The 12986-nt window shown below is 39.5% G+C and overlaps 1 protein-coding gene across 2 annotated transcripts in view; it reads left to right on the top strand.

Moving 5' to 3' along the window:
• UGGT1 (UDP-glucose glycoprotein glucosyltransferase 1) overlaps positions 1 to 12986 on the top strand; it is a 52500-nt gene that overhangs the window by 21679 nt on the left and 17835 nt on the right. The window contains exons 17-24 of one of the 2 annotated variants that reach the window (XM_060768154.2): positions 396 to 527; positions 1877 to 2041; positions 2904 to 3024; positions 4773 to 4871; positions 7555 to 7578; positions 8316 to 8410; positions 11113 to 11319; positions 11607 to 11738. In XM_060768154.2, the coding sequence (XP_060624137.2) occupies positions 396 to 527; positions 1877 to 2041; positions 2904 to 3024; positions 4773 to 4871; positions 7555 to 7578; positions 8316 to 8410; positions 11113 to 11319; positions 11607 to 11738 (975 nt within the window). The remainder of the gene's footprint in view (positions 1 to 395; positions 528 to 1876; positions 2042 to 2903; positions 3025 to 4772; positions 4872 to 7554; positions 7579 to 8315; positions 8411 to 11112; positions 11320 to 11606; positions 11739 to 12986) is intronic. The other variant, XM_060768155.2, reaches the window with a different exon arrangement.

Below are 12986 nucleotides of genomic sequence, written 5' to 3'. Positions count from 1 at the left end.
TTTTTAAAAAAGATAAGCCTATTTTTTTTAAATCTAAGACTGTATTTTTTAATGATTGTTCCTCCTGTTAAGGATTCTTAAAATATTTTTCTGTCTGCAATTCGATTCTTACAAACTTGTCATTCTAAAATGGACACCTTCTCTGTGACTGGAATAATAACTCTAGCAGGCTTTTCATTCCAATAATAATTTCTCGCTATCCATGCCCTCTAACATAGATTTGAGCTGAGATGCACAGAAAGAGAGATGTGTCACGAAGTAGGTGCTTTTTGCAGCAGGAGTTCAAGGCTTACGGGACAACAAAGAGAGAGTGGGAATACAGCTGATATATTAATGATTTTCTGAAAGAAAGGAAGACAAAGTAATCTCAAGTGTGCTTCATTTTGTCTTCACAGATCTATAGCAAAGTAACTGCAGGAGAGAAACTGACAGTGGAACACGTGGTTAGTGTTCTTGGGAAGCAATATCCTTATGTAGAAGTTAATAGTATCTTAGGCGTTGATTCTGCCTATGATCTAAACAGAAAGGTAAGAAATTTCTATAAAATCCCAAGATCTCATACTTTTCTATGCCTTTTGGGGTAAGATTTCTGTCAACTATTGGGTGCAGTAACAACCAGAGAAGGATATCTTTTCTGAGTTGTTGCGGTAACGCTTTTAAAGGAAGTTGCCTTATAATATTCCCGGTTCTATTTTTTCTGAACCTATTGCTCAAATATGCCTGTGGCTACCTGTTGAGGCTTTCCTTACAGCAGTGGTTCTCAACCTGTGGGTCCCCAGATGTTTTGGCCTTCAACTCCCAGAAATCCTAACAGCTGGTAAACTGACTGGGATTTCTGGGAGTTGTAGGACAAAACATCTGAGGACCACTGCCTTACAGGATTCCTCCAGGCAACAACGATCCAAGCTTTGAAGCTACAAAGCCATTAAATGCTAATCAAGGTGGCTATTTACAACATTCACATTTGCCTCAAGCAAACAAGAGTTCTTTCTCCCAACCTGGACATTCCACATATGTATAAACCTCCATTGCCTAGTTTCCAAAATACCTCACAACCTCTGAGGTTACCTGCCATAGATGTGGGTGAAACGGCAGGAGAGAATGCTTCTGGAACATGTCCATACAGCCCGGAAAACTCACAGCAACCCAACTTCCCTTACTATTGTCAAAATTTTGAATCCTTTGCACTCAGCTCAGAAAAAGTGGAAAGCATGAGAGTGGCTGAATAAACACTACTCAATATAACAACATGAACCGTGTTAAATTTACTTGTAATTCCTACTATGAGCAACACAGACTGTTGAATGCACAGGGCTCCAGGGGAGCCAATAAAGGGTGTCATGCAGCCTTAAATGTCTTCCAGGGGTCATCTGAGGGTATTGTTCAAATTGAAAAAACTCTTGGAAGTATATGTAGTCTTACCCAGAAAAAGCTGTTTTGGGGGAACCTTCTTATGAAACAGATAACTAGTGAAGAAGAAACAGTCCAGAATCATCTGGAAGTGATTTTCTGATCCACTGAGATTTCAGAAGAGTTAAAATTGTCCTTGCAACTATCTGCATGTGCACATTTCTAGGCTCGATTCTTCCCAAGATAATAGAAGATGGCGCTGAGGATAATAATTTCAGGTTCATGGGATATATGGTTTGTGATGTGATATTCAAAACAGCATTGGTGTGTTGGGTCTTGAAGTGTGTTCAGTAGCATTGGGGAAAATAATTTTGTTTGTTTTGCTTTTTGTGTATTTTTAAAAATACATAGTTACTATGGTTTGTGATGTCATGCTCGGAACTGCATTAGTGTGGAAGATTGTTGCAATGAAGTCAGTAGCAGAAGGGAAAAATACTTTTATTTGTTGCACCTTTTGGTTTTTCAGGAAGGACGTAGTTACTATGAGCAGACAGGTGTGGGTCCTCTCCCAATCGTGCTTTTTAATGGGATGCCTTTTCAAAAAGAACAACTTGATCCTGATGAACTTGAAACTGTGACAATGCATAAGATACTAGAAACCACAAGCATTTTCCAAAGAGCTGTGTATTTGGTAAGTCATATTATTTTAAAGAAAGTACTGCAGGCTTGAAGCTTTGGGACAAAATTCAAAAATCTATGTAGCTAACTTTGTGTGTTTAAGTACTTTTAAAATATCATAAATACTTGCCACCTGCTTCCACAGAGCAACACATTTTTGAAATGGAAGTGAATTCATTTCACTAATAGTTAATGATATGGTAGAGAGATTTGAAAATGATTTCAAATTGGCATTTTGGGTGCGAGTGAAATCTAAAGTATCCTGATACAGTGTTCCCTCACTTATCTCGGGTGTTACGTTCCAGGACCACTCGCAATAAGTGAAAATCCGCAAAGTAGGGGTATTTGAAGACAGTCATAGTTCACCTACATACATAGAGCACTGTGGACTCAAACAATGATGGGTCTGCACCAAACTTGGCATGAATACTCAGTACAGGGAAGGAGCCCAAGGCCAGCCTAGTCAAAATTCCCCCTGGTCAAAAATTGGACCAAAGGCCCAAAGCAAACCCGCTTTCTGTGCTGCCGCCTTCTTGCTGCCATCTCTAAGTTCACCGCCGAGGGAAGGCACGCTGCCTGGCTTCTTCTCAGCAGCCCCCTTGGAAAGAAGAAGCCCCCTCTGGCACCATGGTGGAGGAAGGAAGGCAAGGAGGGAGGGAGAGAGAGGGGGAGGACAAGGAGGAGGGGGATCCCGGATGTGAGGGCGTGGGGAAAACCAAGAAACAGTGAGTCCGTGGTTAATGAACCACGAAGCGGCGAGGAAACACTGTATATATATATTTTAAATCCTTGCTCTTTAAGATTGTTCCTGATTTCTCAAACAGATTCTGAAATAGTGTTGTTGAGTTTTTTGATCTATATGTTTTGTGTTTCAGGGTGAACTATCAAATGATCAAGATGTGGTTGACTATATAATGAACCAGCCAAACGTTGTTCCAAGAATTAACTCTCGAATCCTGATGTCTGAGAGAGAGTACCTAGATTTGACTGCAATGAGTAAGACACACTTTCTGTTGTGACAATACAAACATTTGTTGGTAGGCCCTTAAGTCTTGATTTCGACACTAAACTGATCCATAGTTTAGCATATATGCAAAAATTGTTCTCCCTGTTCTCATAGCTAGCATGGCATAAAAAGGAGACTGGAATCATCCATATCTGTTTTAAAGTAACTACACTTTGTTTCTTTGTCCAAATTAGGGCAAATAATGATTACTTAGGCTGTGGGTGAATAACCTCTTTCATCTTGAAGATCCTATTTGTTTCTGCATAATTATTTTGGGAAAAGCACATGATGGGGTAAATATAGTTAGACTAAAATGGACATGACAGAAGCAACATTCATTCTCTGAGCATCATTGTCAACCTCTTTCTCTTTTGTCTCCTTTCTGCATGGAAGGAATACATGGAAAGAGAAGATAGGAAGAGGAGAGAAGGGATAATGGGCAAAGAATGAGATAGAGAGACATCAGAAGCTGGAAACATTTGGATAGAAATGTGGGATATGGAACGAGGAGACAAAAAGAAAGAGAAAGAGAATGTTGCTTTGGCTACATCCATTTTGGCTTTAACCGCCTTTGGCAAATGTCACTCAAAGAGTGCATAGAAACAAATATAGTCCTGAAATGAAAATGATTCTGCCATCAAAGTGTGAGATTTGAAATCTTGCATAAAATTTGGCACTCTTGTTTTGTTGTATCCAGAAATGTCTGTCACTCTTTTCTGTGTTGTACAGGTCTTTTCACATCTTTTTCTGTTCATTCCAATTTTTACCTGCCATTAAATAATACTACGTAAAAATGATTTTTGTTCCTGGGTTATAAATGTCATTTCCTAATTGGTTCTATCACAAAAAAATATGGGAAAAGTTTATTAAATTGCAAAAACTTTGTTTTTGTGGGAAATCCTGCAGCACATTTTGCTGTAGTTTTTCAGTGAATATCTTCATTGAGTCTCAACTAATTCAGTATAGTTTGTTAAGTTTCTGGAGTGTAACAACTACTTTCAAAGTAAGTAAAACACAATTAAACAGGAATAACACTTTCAAACCAGGAACAGGAAAAAAAATGTTACATAGTGTAATCTGAGTTTCATTTAATTTAATATGGACTAGTTCCTCATTTCTTATAATTCTCACTACAATAACTGGTGTGTAATTTTTGAGGTCATGACATAAATGCTTGGAAGATATGGAATGAAGTCTAAGAGAAGAGCACAAGGGTCTATAACAATGCCTTTGTGGAGATATATAGGGGATGCAGGAGAAGGGGTCTTCTGGGCTTTTATTGAGATTATAGAACTTTCTGTCTAGTTTTCCCCCCATGCCCTTCAGATGAATATTTCTCTCAGCCTAATTCTATTGGTCATTTAAAAAAAATACCCCGTTATCTCTTACTGTGAAATTCAAGTTTATGAAATACATTATTACATTTTAAATATTATTTGGACTCTTTCACATTTGAAATGAAGAAGCATAAAATGTAAACACCCTCAAGGAAAGCTGGGTTCCTACTGGTAGCTTGTACTTCTCACAAAAATAGTTAAGGCTCCATGTTTTCCCCTTACATCCTTATGCTCTTTTGCCCTTCCAACACATGAAGGTTGTTAGATGTTCTGGCAAATATTAAACTGTTGATGTTATAACTTTAAATAATGGACTTGTCTGTCTAGAATTCCTGTTCTTATCATGTGGTCAGGTATCTGCCTTAATGTAGGGTTCTTGCTGTGTTAAATTATTATTGCAGACAATTTCTATGTGGACGACTATGCTAGATTTACGTTCTTGGATTCCAAAGACAAGACAGCTGCAGTTGCCAACAGTATGACATACTTGACCAAGAAAGGTAAAGATTTTCAACTCTTTTCTATTCACGTGCTGCATCTGGTGCATATTGTTCTACTTTTATCCAGAGGTCTTTTGTGTCACAAAGGAAAGGCATTTTCTTAAATGTCTCTGGTGATATATTTCAGTTTTTCCTCTTTGCTAGCTCAAATTTCTTTTTCATCCTCTGGTTTGTCCCTAACATAGAGCCAGTTTGGTTTGATCACATTCTATTGTTTGTATATTAAGTATAAGAAGACACTATGGCTAGCCTTCAACAAATGCAAACAATGTAAGTGATTGGATTCCATTAGTCTGTAAATGAATTATGATCTGCTGTAGATAATTGTTGACTATCCTCCTGGCCCCTTTCCCCCCTCTTCACTTGGAAAATCTTCTCTAGAACAGTAGTTCTCAATCTGTGGGTCCCCAGGTGTTTTGGCCTATAACTCCCAGAAATCCCAGCCAGTTTACCAGCTGTTAGGATTTCTGAGAGTTGAAGGCCAGAAAATCTGGGGACCCACAGGTTGAGAACTACTGCTCTAGAGGATTGTCTTTAGCTTTAAGTGCTCCTAATGGAAGAAGCAAACTCAGAATCCAACTACTCATTTTTCGTTTATTAGATTTGAAAAGTCAATTATAGTCAAATTTCATCTGAAAAAGAATCAGCATAGATTGGTTTGTAAGTTAAAAGAAATGTTTGCACAAACCTTGTTTCCATCTAATTTTCAGACAAGATCAAGTTTCTTCATGTGTAATTTGATTTGTATTCATAGACCTGGTTTATACATGAAACATGATCGAACTGGTAGATTCTTAAGGTGATAAAATAGATTGCTGTGTTAGGTTTCAGAAAGATGATACCATTTAAAAATTGTGTCCTGTATAATGAAAGACCACAGAAGATTAGAGAAAAACTAGCATAGTACAAACCAACATTCCTGCCCATCTTTCTGCTTGTTTGTACACAATATCCTTTCCCCCCTCCTAATTCATTCCTGTCTCCCTTGTTTTTGTGAAGTAGTATTTCTTCTCTATGGGGAAAAGTTAAGGAATTTCTTAAAAGTGTTTTAAGAATCTGCTCCTGTTCAGCCAGAAACACTAGCAGACCACATCCTTGTTTGATTATATTCAGGCTACAAATATACATTGTATTCGTTTTTGTTCCAGCTGAGTTTGGAAGTGTTTGAAATATTTGTGCTGTTTCTTTTTTTATGTAAGATTTTGGTTATTTCTGTCTTCATCTGTAAATTATATTTAATAGAATTTTTCAAGACAAACAACCAAGATATTTCAGTATGTAGAATTCTTAAAATAAATGTATTGAAACTATGAGACCACCATATTGCTCTACAACAGTGGTTCTCAACCTGTGTGTCCTCAGGTGTTTTGGCCTACAACTCTCAGAAATTCCAGCAAGTTTACCAGCTGTTAGGATATCTGGGAGTTGAAGCCAAAACATCTAGGGACCCACAGGTTGAAAACCATTGCTCTATAACTTGCCAAGTTTTATCAGACTAAAAGAGATAAGCTGAGGCTGTAAGATTTTTTTTTTTACAACGAAGTAATGATTTCTGGTTCCCTTAAGGAGGCCACAATTCACAGTTTAGGAAAGCTTTACACAGAGTGTCCCAATTTCAAATCTTTTGGGGGGGGGGGGGCAAAGTGAAATATCAAGTAGTAGTTGGTCACCAAGGAGTTACATTGGATTCTTCTGTGCTTCTATAGACCTTGTTTCATTGCATACATTGTTTTGGTGACACTGAGAAATGAACTTTGTGTGAATATGCCTTCAAGGTATCTGCTGACTTATGAAGTTTTCTTAGGCAAGAAATACTTCAGGTGGTTTCACCAGTTCTTTCCTTTGAAATGTAGCCTATAGCACCTGGTATTCATTGACATCTAAGTACTAGCGAGGGGTGACCCTGCTTAATGTCCAAAATCAGAAAGTGGGAAATTACAGTACTATACTTCTGTTGATGTCTTCCTAAAGGCAGCAGATTCTACCTGGTAAGATTCGGAGGGAGGGACGCAGGTGGTTCCAGATTATGAGACCAGAGATCTTACATTAGGCTTCATGAATATATTTCCTTGGGAATCTTTTAATCATAGAGTTAGGGAATAATTTTTGCCACTCATACTTAAAATATCATCATGAAGCCTCTGGAAGAAGTCAGTGGGAATTTGGACCTGACTATCAGTATGCTTATGAAACCATTTGCTATTCTCATTTTCTTTGAACTTAAGTGAGGCAGTGAAGTCCTTCTGTAGATGCCTTGGGCCAGTAGTAGTGGTCTAGCTGTGACTCTGTAAATACAATAAGCATTTGGTTACTGCGATGTAGTCGTGCAAGGCATGGAAAGTTATAGAAAAAAGTTATTGTGGTTATTAGAGGAGAGGGAAAGAAGAGATATGCACATTAAGTAGATAAATAAAGATTTGGATGCAATTAATCCATTAAGTGGAGATTTTGGAAGAATGTTCATAGAATGTTCTTTACATCCTTCCAGTACTGATTAGGTAGGAAAACAAGGAAAGAAGATCAAAGATATCCAAGCATGGCTCTTTTCTGGGAAGAAGTTAATGCCATCTAACATTTGTGGTTATTTGTGATGGAGCTGCACACTTAGCTGTAGCCTTTGGATAGGTCTGCTTTGTAAATTAATTATATTTTTCCCCACTCTTTCCTATTTTACCTCTGTCAGGAATGTCCTCCAAGGAGATTTATGGTAAAGATCTTTTTTATTGGCCTTAGAATCTTTAGGGAATAAAAATATGAATTATTTGTTTTTTTTTAGTGTCTTGGTATGCTATATTTGGGGTATTGATCTCAAAAAGTTTGATCATCCTCAGATGAGAAAACAAAGAGAATTGCAGCTTCTTTGTGATTCTCCCTCTTCTTCCTAATTTTAAAAAAAGAAATAGTAAAACAATACATAATATTACACACAGAATTTAGGAGCATGTTCCCAAAAGTATCAAATCCATCTGAGCAAATTTTACAGGAATTGGAAAAAAGTGCTGAGGATGTGCATTCTTTTGCTATAGAATGCAATTTTCCAAGCACTTACCAAGGAAATTACCCAATTTTGGTAGTATCGATCTATATATAATATTCTATGTATATTTTGATAGTTTTGATCTATACATAATATTCAACTCCAGGAAAATATTGTGCTGCCACCTATAACTCATTATTCATTTTTTTTAATTTGGTACCATTTGGAAACAAACTCCATAATCGTGCACATGTATTTTGCATTGCTTGAAAAAAATCCTTAATTTAACATACCTATTCCTAAACACTAATATCTCTAGGATATTTATAAATATATTATATATAACCTTACATTTCCCCCCCTTTAGACTGCATGTCGCTAGCATGAAATGAAAAGGTGCATTGTGAGAAGGTCAAGCTTTTATATATATTTTTTCTTAAATGAATTTATTCTTTTTCCTTGGACAGATGATTCTTTTATAAGGCCAGTAACCTTTTGGATTGTTGGAGACTTTGACAGACCTTCTGGAAGACAGTTGTTATATGATGCTATCAAACACCAGGTATGTAGCACCTCTATACTGTAGAAGGAAATGAAGAAAGGCATTAGCATCAGCACACATAAAGTACTGAGCTCAACTACTATGATTTTCAGAGACACATTCAAATAACTTCACTGTTTCTATTTTTCAAAGAAGATTTGCCTCAGCTCTTTCATTCAAGTACATGTTATTGCATCCTGATATCTCTTTGCATCAGGCACAGCCTAGCTTAATTATAGTTGAAATTCTATAGACATTTACCAGGGAATGAGCGTTGTAGAATTTGATGCAAATTATGAGTGGACATGCATGACATTGCAGTGTAAACCTCTGGCATTCTATCTCTTTAATACCTTTGTGAAATAAAGACTGTCTTCTTCAACTTAGTGAAGTCTAGAAATTTTGGGCTATAGTTCCCAGTATTTTTGACCCCAGTTTGGTGCCACCAGGCAGTCACCCTTAATGTCCCCTCCATTTCTCCTGGTTGCAGTAGCCAGTGGACACAACATAAATTGTGCTGGTTGCTTATTGCACCCTTTGACCAGAGTGCCAGAGCTACCTCCAGCTCCTTCAAGGTCAAGCCAGTCACTTCAAGGATACCATCCATCCATCTTGCCCTTGGTCGGCCCCTCTTTCTTTTTCCTTTCATTTTCCCCAGCATCATTGTTTTCTCTAAGCTTTCCTGTCTTCTCATGATGTGAACAAAGTACTTCATCTTTGCCTCTAACATCCTTCCCTCCAGTGAGCAGTCGGGCATTATTTCCTGGAGTATGGACTGGTTTGATCTCGCGGTCCAAGGCACTATCAGAATTTTCCTCCAATACCACAGTTCAAAAATGTCTATCTTCCTTCACTCTACCTTTCTTATGGTCCAGCTTTCGCATCCATAGGTTACTACGGGGAATACCATCTCTTTAACTATGCAAATCTTCATTGACAGTGTGATGTCTCTACTCTTCACTATTTTATCGAGATTGGTCATTGCTCTCCTCCCAAGAAGGAAGTGTCTTCTGATTTCCTGGCTGCAGTCTGCATCTGCAGTCATCTTTGCACCTAGAAATACAAAGTCTGTCACTGTCTCTACATTTTCTCCCTCTATTTGCCAGTTATCAATCTGTCTTGTTGCCATAATCTTGGTCCAGATTTTGGGGCACAATCCAGAGCAACCATGACTTTGGTTAACAGAGTCCAAAGCAGCTAAGCAGCTAGTGTTAACCTAAACCAGCTCTCTGCAGCATTTAGACATCATGGTGCTGATTCAACTGGTCTTCACACTAAGGGCTCACTGTAGATGTGACTTCTTTCATTTTCTTTGCACTAAATCCCATCGGCAGAAGAGTTCTAGCATTCTCATGACTTTATCTTTTTTTGCTTTAATAAGTATCTGCCGCCAGCAATAATGTGTTATAAACAGTTTTTATTGATCAATTTAAGGATTATTTTTAAAACCTTAAAGATAGGACTAGTTACTGTATTTTCTGGCATATTAGACAACTTTTTAACGCTGGAAAATCTTATGTAAAGTTGGGGGGTCGTCTAGTATGCTGGGTATAAAATTAAAACAATAATAATTAAAAGAAAAGAATAAATTCTAACTCACTTCGTGGCACGACCTGAGGAGGGAGGGCGGAGGGAGGGATGGCACGGGGAGGAGAAGCGGCAGGCTGTATTTCCATGGAGACTGGCCAGGTGGGGGGGTGATAGCTTGCTGGGCTGTCCCCGTGGCCCCCGCCGCTCTTCCCGCTCTACTTTCAAGGCCCTCTTCCACCCCCAACACTCACCTCCTCCGAAGGCCACTGGGCTCGCCTAGGCCCAAGGAAGCTTGGATGTGCTAGCTAAGGCATTCTGGGAGCTGTAGTTCCCTGGCTCTTACGGCTCTTAGAATGCCTCAGCAAGCACATCCAAGGCATGCTGCTGCCCAGGTCTGCGGCTTGCCTTGGATGTGCTTGCTTAGGCATTCTGTGAGCCGTAGGAGCTACGGCTTCCAGAATGGACTCACAGAACTACGGGTTCCACTCTGCCGCCAAGGCTACTGGGAGTCGTCGTCTGAAGGCGCTTCCTTGCACCTCCAGATGATGATTCCTAGCAGCCCCCGGCAGCATGCCTGAGATGTGCTTACTGAGGCATTCTGGGAGTCGTAGGACTCATGGAACTACGGCTCCCAGAATGCCTCAGCGAGCACATCCCAGGTATGCCACCCGGGGCTCCTGGGAGTTGTCGTTCAGAGGCACTTCCTTGGGCCTAGGAAAGCCCAGTGGCCTTCGGAGGAGGTGAGTGGCGTGGGCAGAAGAGGGCCTTGAAAGTAGAGTGGGGAGAGCCATGGGGACAGCCCAGCGGGGCATAACCCCCGGCTAGTCTCTGTGGAATACGGAGTAGTCTTAAATGGTGAGTATACCCCTAACTCTGTATTTTGTCTTGAAAAGTTGGGGGTTGCCTTATATCTCCAGTTGTCTTGTATGCCGGAAAATACGGTACATTACTGTCTTGTATTGCATTAGTTATGTGAAGAATAAGAAAGATCAAAACTAGACTGAGACTTTCAAATGACAAGCTTCTGCAACATCTTTGCTTCTTGTAAGATGTGCTAATGTATGGAAAAGGTATTGTATGTGGGTTGTAGGATTTTAATGCTGAATTCATTGCCGTTATAGTGCTCTACATTTGCTGTGCTCCAAAGCTCTTGGTACCATGTTGTTTTGACACACATTTCATTCTTTATGCAGAAATCCAGTAACTATGTCCGGATCGGAATGATTAACAATCCTAGTGAAGACCCAGCCAGTGAGAACACGGTTATTGCCAGGGCCATCTGGGCAGCCTTACAGACACAAACATCTAACAATGCCAAAAACTTTATCACAAAGCTGGCTAAAGAGGAGAATGCAAAAGCACTGGAAGCTGGAACTGATGTCACAGAATTTGCTGTTGGGGTAAGCATACACTGGCTTCTGCTGTGAGGTACACTCGTAAATGGCAAGTTAGAGCAACACTTGCCTGTTTCCTAATTTTCTCAGCCTGGTTTTTGCCAGATGGATTAGACTGCATTTTTTGGAATCCTTTGGCCAAACTTACTGTGGGATTCTGAGATCTGTAGCCCAACACATTTAGAAGTACTATGTTAGGGATACCTTTTCTAAGGCAATCAGTTCATTTTGCAGAGATGCATTGCTTTGTCTCTTTGTTCATTTGCACTGAGGATCATTTCTTTCCTTCTCAGGGAATGGATATCAATACATTCAAAGCTGCTTTTGAATCTTCTAAAGTGGATTTTATCCTGTCACATACTCTGTACTCCAGGGATGTTCTTAAACTGAGGAAAGGACAGAGGGCAGTCATCAGCAATGGAAGGGTGAGCAAACTGAACTTTTAAAATGAGAAGAGCATACTGTTTCACTTGTTGCAAAATTTAGTTAATCTGCTGAATTCTTCACACTCAGAAAAGCGTAACAATGTAAATTGGCTGACAACTCATTAAATAAATATAAGAATTCAGCCCTTTGGTTTTGAATGTTGAAAATGAAAATCATCAATGTATAATGCTATGAATTTTGGCAGGGTGTGTTCCTCTAGAACTTCAACTTCATTTGGCTATATTTGCTCTGACCAATCCTGAGACATGGTAGAGAGTAGTAGCTCATCAACAGCTGCAGAATGGAATGTTCCCCAAACCTTTTATTGTGGGCTTAGGAATTCTAGTCATGAATAGATTCCTCTAGTTTATTTAAAGTACTATCCAGATTTTAAAAGCTGGTCAGGCCATAGAGGGCCCAAAAATGGCTAAGGGATTGCAAGTTAAAAACTGTTTTGATGTCTCTTGATGATATTAGGCTCTGGAATTTTACTGTTCACACCTTTTAATCCAGTTAAGCACCACACAGCTGGGTTTTCTTGGTATCTGGGCAAGTGGGGGGGGGGGTGGTTCTTCAGTTCTGGCAATCTTGCAGTTACTTTCAGGTCCTAATTCAAGAAGTTGATGTTGCACTGTAAAGCCTTACAGCATTGGGCTGCCTGTCTGCATAGAATCACAGAGTTGGAAGACACCTCATGGGTCATCCAGTCCAACCCCCTGCTAAGAAGCAGGAAAATTGCATTCAAAGCATCCCTGACAGATGGCCATTCAGCCTCTGTTTAAAATCCTCCAAAGAAGGAGCCTCCACCACACTCTGGAGCAGACAGTTCCACAGTTAGAAAGTTCTTCCTAATGTCCAGGTGGAATCTCCTTTCCTGTAGTTTGACACCATTGTTCCACATCCTAGACTCCAGGGCAGCAGAAAACAAGCTTGCTCCCTCTCCCTGTATATTTATACATCGCGATCATATATAAATATATACATGGCCATCATGTCTCCTTTCAGCATTCTCTTCTGCAGGCTAAATATGCCCAGCTCTTTAAGCCGCTCCTCATAGGGCTTGTTTTCCGGACCTTTGATCATTTTAGTTGCTCTTCTCTGAACACTTTCCAGCTTGTCAACATCTCCCTTCAATTGCGGTGCCCAGAATTGGTTGTCTCTTTTTGAACCTGTCCAGGTGTGAAAATCCTGTTGAGAATGTTCCTACCTGAAGAGGTCAATTTGATGGATTACACTTTCTTCTCTGT

The sequence above is a fragment of the Anolis sagrei genome, chromosome 3 (assembly GCF_037176765.1).
Source record: "Anolis sagrei isolate rAnoSag1 chromosome 3, rAnoSag1.mat, whole genome shotgun sequence".
NCBI classification, from domain to species: Eukaryota; Metazoa; Chordata; class Lepidosauria; order Squamata; family Dactyloidae; genus Anolis; species Anolis sagrei.
This window is presented reverse-complemented; position numbering and strand designations above follow the sequence as displayed.